General features: G+C 46.4%; 1 protein-coding gene across 1 annotated transcript in view; it reads left to right on the top strand.

Annotated features, from left to right (window-relative positions):
- The first annotated feature begins 211 nt into the window (after window positions 1–211).
- The window catches only part of KDR (kinase insert domain receptor), a 48,701-nt gene continuing 41,209 nt past the window's right edge, over window positions 212–7,703 (top strand). Inside the window, exon 1 of the mRNA XM_079989983.1 lies at window positions 212–552. Within this exon, the coding sequence (XP_079846109.1) occupies window positions 480–552 (73 nt within the window). The 5' untranslated portion in view covers window positions 212–479. The remainder of the gene's footprint in view (window positions 553–7,703) is intronic.

The raw sequence follows: 7,703 nt of genomic DNA, 5'->3' as shown, positions 1-7,703 counted from the left end.
AAAGGATTTTTATTTTATTTTATTTTTGCCTCTGGGTCTTGTGACTGAAGCGCCAAGAAATGCACCCCAGAAGAAGAGGGGCGGCATTGGGGAGAAACATTAGGGTCGGAGGCGGGGCTAGCTTGTCAAGCCCCTCCTCCGAAGGAGCGCTGGGCCCGGGGATTGGTCAGCACGGATTTGCAAAACCCCGCCTGGCGGGGAAGATTCTGGCCAGGCTGCTTGGGCATCGGAGCGCCTCGAAGAGAATCCGCAGAAATATTGTTTCTCTGCCCCGCCTAAGGAAGTGCGCTTGTCGCGCCTGCTCCGCGGATCTTCTGGCTAGCTGAAGCGGTCGGATCGAAGGCAAAGCGGCCGAGGCTTTGGCCCCGCAGCTGATGTCTGGGCTATAATAGAGATCACCCGGGGTTGGGTAGCTTCCCCTGGACTTGACCTGCTCTGCCACCCGCGTTTTGTTGTGGTTCTTGTTGCTCCGAGGAGACATGGAGCTGGCGGCGGGACTGGGACTGATCCTGGCGCTGTGGGCTGTCGCGGAGCCCGGGCTGGTTGAGGCGGGTAAGAGGAGCGCATGAGTGTGTGTGTGTGTGTGTGTGTGTGTTGTTGTTGTTGTTGTTTTGTTTTGTTTTGTTTTTATTGTTGGGTTGGTTGGTGGATAACTTAGCCGATCTCCTAGGGGCTCCCCTTCCCCAGGATCCAGGGAATAAGTTCAGCCAAGGTAGATTGGCACAGATCACACTCACCCCACCCGCCGCCTCCCCAGGTGCCGAGGATTTCCCTGGGTTTGGGGGAAGAAATAGCCTGTCGAAGGATAGATGAATTTGGCGCGCGCGGGGGTGGGGTGGGGGGCTTTTTGCACAAAGAAGGGTGGAAAGAACCAGCTGCAAGCGTAGCTCCTTCTACTGGAACTAAGCCCCACCGACTTCAGCTGCACTTACTTCCGAGTAGACGTGGCCGGGATTGCTCTGCTGAGCGCCGATGTTCCGCCTTGTCTTGCGCAGCGCCTGGCGCACGGAGCGAGCCGAATCCAAAATGAGCAGGTGATCTTGGCGACACGCGACCCTTCCGCAACATGTTGGCTTCTCTGGTCATAGGTAAAGGTAAAGGTACCCCTGCCCGTACGGGCCAGTCTTGACAGACTCTGGGGTTGTGCGCCCATCTCACTTAAGAGGCCAGGGGCCAGCGCTGTCCGGAGTCACTTCTGGGTCACGTGGCCAGCGTGACATCGCTGCTCTGGCGAGCCAGAGCCGCACACGGAAACGCCGTTTACCTTCCCGCTGGTAAGCGGTCCCTATTTATCTACTTGCACCCGGAGGTGCTTTCGAACTGCTAGGTTGGCAGGCGCTGGGACCGAGCAGCGGGAGCGCACCCCGCCGCAGGGATTCGAACCGCCGACCTTTCGATCGGCAAGTCCTAGGCGCTGAGGCTTTACCCACAGCGCCACATGCGTCCCTTCTCTGGTCATAGAATCATAGAATTGGAAGGGGTCCCGAGGATCATCTAGTCCAACCCCCTGCTGACCCTGACTCGGGGATCGAACCTGCAACCTTGGCGTTGTCAGCACCGCGCTCTAGCCAACGACGGCCAAGGCGGCGACGCCCCGTACCTGGGAATAAGCCCCATTGAATTCAGGACGAGTGATTTCCGAACAGGCAACGCTTAGCCCTGTGCTGTATGCACCGGGCTGAGAGAGCTGACTTGAAGCTACTTTGGTTATCTGGATGAGCTGGAGTGGCCCTGCCTTGGGGGCTTTCTCTGTCTCGTTCTCTCCCGCCTCCCCTCCGTATTTCAGCTGAGCAAGGATGTGGCTGGCTGAAAGGCTCAAACTTCTTGTTGGGTCTTTTTTAGCAGCAGGGAGAGAGGCTGAGAGTAAGGAAGAGAGGATTTAGGGCCCTGGCTCCAAATCTCCTCCTGCCCCTCCAGAAGGATCACCATGGCTTCTCCAAGAAACCCACTTTCAGGTCCATTTCACACAAGTGTCCCCCTCCCAATCCTTTTTTGTGTAAGGGTTAAAAAAATTGTAATCGATGTTTAGATTCTGTGAACCGCCCTGAGACCTGCAGGTATAGGCCAGTATATAAATTCAACAGATAAATATATCTATTTTAAAATTTTAAATAGATTTTAACTTTTCTGGGACAGGAGCCCGCCCTCTTTGGCCTCCCTAAAGTACCACTCACACTGATGGTGCAATATTGACCATGGCACTACGCCATCATTTGCAAATAATGTGCATGTCTGCACCTGTTCATGTTGGTATGTTAAAAAACAACAACGGACCACAGGGAACCACTGTCAATTACAGGGGCAGGGATGGGCATGCATGCAGTCTTCACACCATCCTTAATAATTGATGCTATTATCACAGGGTTGCCATATTTCAAAAAGTGAAAATCCAGACACAAAAGCTGTTGACCGTTTTTTGGCTAAGTTGGTGAGCTTTTTTCGGAAGGAGGGGGACTAAGTTGGTGAACTTTATCGTTGTTGTTGTTGTTATTATCATCAGTGTGTGTGACGTGCTGCTTTTTATACATCTTTTCCCTGGCTCAGAGGTGACATTCATTTTGTGAAATACCTCCCAAAGTCCTTGCCAGTCTTGCTTTACCTAACCCTTTGGGATTATTAACCCATTGACACTGCAACCAGTGATACCAGTAGTGATACCACTGGGACCGGGGGCGGGGAGCGTGCAAAAGGCAGGGAGCCCACCAGTAGTACAGCAAACGATGCAATGATAAATGGAGCCGGAACCAACGACAGGCTGAGACAATAAATTCTAGATTCACCACCATCCATCTCCCATCTTTAGTTCCACAAAGGGCATCACTGAGACTAAGGATGACAGCAACTAAAACTGATGGACTACGCAGAGATGGCGAAACTTACCAGACGAATAAGTGATCAAGTTCAGAGACTTTTTTTAAAAAAAACAGAAAATGTGTTGAATATATGAAGACAATTAAAAGCATTAGCAGGATTGACATAAACCCAAGCAGTAAGAAATAACTTAAAGGAAGTATAAAGGATACATTTATGAACAGGTTTGAATTGGTGATGCAGTACAAAATATGATATACAGTAAAATAAGAAAAGGGAGGGAGGGAGGTCTCAGAAAAGGTAAGGGAATAATTTCTATTGTTGAAACATTGTAAAATGCAAAAATGCAAAATAAAATTTAAGAAGAGACTTAAGGATGAGGATGCTGACAGGTTGTGCCAATCTCTGGGCTGGTAAGAAGGCAGACAGGTGGGGCAGGCTCAGGGCAGGCTGAGGTTTGTGGCACAACATCCCATTTGCCCTAATGGGCCAGCCTTCACTGAGCGCTACGTCCTATGGCAGCAAAGTCCATGACAAAGGGCATGCACTTGCATATTCTAAACCATTAGCGCCATGCACATGCAAAGGTGACAGTGGTGTGAGTTAAAAGAGAACGCAACAAGGGAAAATTCAGCCAAACAGCAGTATGCTACCTGGGATAGCTCAGTCGGCAGAGCATGAGACTTGTAATTTGAAGGTTGTGGGTTCGAGCCCCATGTTGGGTGAAAGATTCCTGCACTGCAAGGGGGGTTGACTATAGAAGACCCTTGTGGTCAGGGCTGGATTTAGGTTTGATGAGGCCCTAAGCTACTGAAGGTAACGGAGCCCTTTATATAGCAGGGGGGGCCCATTACTTACATCAGAGGAGCCTACACAATACAAAACACTGTTGCTCTATGTAGGTTTTATTTTATTTGTTTTTTATCTTATATTTTGGAAATGTACATCCAGGTTTTTTCCCCTTTAAATTTGTTGGGGGCCCCCAAGAGAGCGGGGCCCTAAGCTATAGCTTGTTTAGCTTATACATAAATTGGGCACTGCTTGTGGTCCCTTCCAATTCTACAATACCAATGACCAAATGCTAATCCAGCAAGTTGGGTTGGCGGAAGGAGATTCTTGGGAGATTTGAACTAATCGTTCGAACTGCAATGAGGTTTGTACAATGACAAAGGAAAGCAGCAGCAAAACAGAAGGACCGTGATTATTTGAAGGAGGTCCCCAAGACACAGCGTCTGTGGCCATAGGTAGATTGAGGTCTACCAAGTGGCATCTAGTTTTAGGTTGTTGGTGCTAATGGTGAGGTGGTGAGCATTGCAGGTAAGGAGCAAACCACTCGTGCTGCTAATGGTCTGAAGGGCTAAAGGCAGTGGCAGACCTTGGCTCCTCAAATGTCAGTGACACCTTGTGCAACACCAAAATCCAGCACCCCTGCCTCTCACCTTCCTTAGGGTGTCATAGTTGCGGTGTCTGCTGCAAAGCCCCAAGAGTTCAGCACTCGGTGCGAACCGACCAATCACGCTCCCCTTGATCTGCCTTTGCTAAAGGACTCTTTTGGCTTGCTTATGGTGCTTTCTTATTGAAAGCTGGATAACTGGAGTGTTATTGTTGCAGTGCTGTTCTATGTGCTGCATAAAGTATGGTATGTGCTGTGCATGAAATAGGTGCTTTCTCATATTGGTGAGCAGAGGATCAAGGCTCTGGGAATATCACCCCCTAATTTTCCCATTAAGCCTGTTTTAAGAAGTTAAGAAAAGACCTGCAGGATCATACCAAAGGTCTATCTCAGGCATAGGCAAACTCGGCCCTCCAGATGTTTTGGGACTACAATTCCCACCATCCCTGCCCACTGGTCCTGTTAGCTAGGGATCATGGGAATTGTAGTCCCAAAACAGCTGGAGGGCCGAGTTTGCCTATGCCTGGTCTATCTAGTCCAGGCTTCTGTTTCACACAGGAACTGATCAGATGCCTTTCAGAAGGCCACAAGCAAAACCATTGGGTCTCTCCTCATGGTTATTCACCAGTGACTGGTATTCAGAGTAAGATCAGAAAGGAAGAGCTAGACTTCTTGACTACTTTGAACAACTTTAGGTTTCATATAATTTACTTTTTCTTTTCAAAGTCCCCCTCCTCCTCCTCCTCCTCCCACACCCATTATTGTTTGTTTGGCTTTCACTGGTGATACCCAACTGGGAAGATAAATCTATGCTTGGCACCATTCCTGTCTTCTCTGAGCTTCTGTGACCCACATAAATATGTGAATTTGGCAGGTTTGCTCCAAGGTTACCTGAGTTGAGGGATACACTTTGAGCACAATCTTAGCAAATGTTTTGTGGAAATCAATGGCAGATAACAGTGCAGAGTCCTATGCCTGTTTACTCAGAAGTAAATCACAGTAAGTGGGCCTAGGGCTGCAGCTGTACAGTTCTTGCTGGATGGCTGCTGAGTTTTAGGGATCAGTGAAACAACAATTAAATAGTTAAGATGATAGATGTAGTGCCAGCAGTCACATGGCTTGGAGAAGAGAAATGCAAGCAGACTTCACCACAGAGCTGATAATTTAGAATGTTTATTAATATATTTACTTTAATGCTAGCAAAAAATAAGTTAATATGAGAGAAGTAATTTCATATTAATAATAAATTTAGGATGAAAGGACAATGTGAGGTTGCAATCTTAGTCGTACACTTACCTGGGAGTAAGTCTTTCTGTGTAGACATGCTAACAATCCTATAGCTGTTTTCTAGCATTCATTTTCCCCTTTGAGCCAGTGGCTGCCAAAACGGATTGTAAAATCTGTCCGAGTGACATACATTCAGATGAAAAGCAACTCATGATTGAAATATTACTGCCATAGCCTAATAATGATAGAATAATGGTTTGCCAGTGGACCTTATGACATTCCATTTTGTCTTTGAATTACAGTCTTTCATAGCAGCGTATTTACATTGCATTTCCCCCTTCCTCTCCTTGTGTTTGAGTGTTTCTTTGGTATTGCTCATGGAACAGAGCTCCTGTTTCAAGTGACATATCAGATATGAATTACTAAAAGCATCGTTTTGGAATCTCAAGCGTATTTAGAAACCAGGGCGTCAGTTCTGGAAAGCCGTATTCTCGACTTCCATATGTAAGAATGTGACTTCCATTATAGGAAGCTGTCTCATCCCTGAGTCAGAAAATTGGCCCGCCTAACTCAGTATTGTTTACAATGACTGGCAGTGCTCACCAGAGACTCAGGCAGGAGTCTTTCCTGGACCTACCTGGAGATGTTGAGGATTGAACTGGAGCAAATGAGGTCCTTGACCACTGAGCTATGGCCATCATTGAACTATGGATGCACTTTCATTCTTGTGGGGCACTAATCTGGCTTGCCATGAGAGCTGACTGCGTGCCCTAGAATGTGCCCAGTTATTTTCCACTTTATTGAATATTGTGGGAGAAGGATCAATAGTTGCCTTTTAAAAAAAGCTTGCCTGCCATTCCATTGAGGGGGCATCATTTGAAAACCACTTGTTATCTTAACCCACACAATTAGTGCAGCGAATGCTTGGAACATCTTACCTAAACGCTTAGAACATCTTCCTTGAAATAGGTTTTATAGTAAGGTTGCCATATTTCCCAGACATAACCAAAATACAGCATTCGGAACCAGTGACTGGGTGAAAATTGCTTCAGTGTGTGGGAAAATCCAGACATATGGCAACACATGTCGGAAGTCTAGCTCAAAAAATGTCATTTGTTTTAGAGTTTTTGCAAAAAAATAAAAGGAAAAAAAAGCTCAACTTTTGTGTATGGATTTTCACTTTTTGAAAGATGGCAACCCTATTTTATAGGAACAGATGAATTTTAAGCTCCATGTAATTCTCAGCTCTTGGGTAGCAAAAGAAGCATCCTCTAAAAATCTGAGCAATAGGATTAAGTTAACTTCGAGAGGAGTTACTACAGCTTCCATCAACTTCTGTTCTGTACTGCAACCCCTACCAGCCCCCTGCCCATGCTAGCTGGGGCTGATAGAAGTTGCAATCCAAACCACATTCATATACAGTGGTACCTCGGGTTACATACGCTTCAGGTTACAGACTCCGCTAACCCAGAACGGTTAAGAACTTTGCTTCAGGATGAGAACAGAAATTGTGCTCTGGCAGCGTGGCAGCAGCAGGAGGCCCCATTAGCTAAAGTGGTGCTTCAGGTTAAGAACAGTTTCAGGTTAAGTACGGACCTCCGGAATGAATTAAGTACTTAACCCGAGGTACCACTGTATGTTCATCTTCACATACACAAACTTTGCTGTTAATAGCTGCAGTGGGATCAGCCAGCTATTTTGCACACCAGACTCTCCCAGTTTAAAGACCCCTTCTTTAAGTCTAACGTTTATATTGATGTGTTCCTCAGAATAATGTCGAATGAGGCTAATTAATTGGAAGCACTAGCAAATGATGAATTTATAATTAATTGGTTGTTGTTGTTGTTTTAAAAAAGTAAGAAAAGAATTAAGTTGTTCCTGAGAGAATGAGATCATCATGTAGAGTCAAGTTCACTTCGTTTCAATGCTCCACATCCTTTAGTTAGACCTTGAAGTTAGCAGTGCAACAAAACAGGAACTCCACCCTTGCTGTATGAATTGCAGAGCTGAGTTGCTAGCCTCTGACCATCTGCCCATTCTTCCTGTTATGACAGAGCTCATGAATTTCTGTATGATGTGTGAAATCCTTCCTAATTTAACTCTTCAAATGCACAACCCCTATCCCATTGACCTGCGTGGATCAGGCATGGGAGCAAAATTTTCATACGAGTGAGTTATGTATGACACATATAATCACATTTTTGTTGAGTGTGTGTAATTTGGCATGTTTTTTGGTCTGGGGCTGGGGCAACCCAGTCAGATGGGCAGGGTA

Source organism: Podarcis cretensis, assembly GCF_951804945.1.
Source record: "Podarcis cretensis genome assembly, chromosome: 9".
NCBI lineage: Eukaryota > Metazoa > Chordata > Lepidosauria > Squamata > Lacertidae > Podarcis > Podarcis cretensis.
Note: the sequence above shows the minus strand (reverse complement) of the source record. Positions and strands in the feature narration are given on the sequence as shown.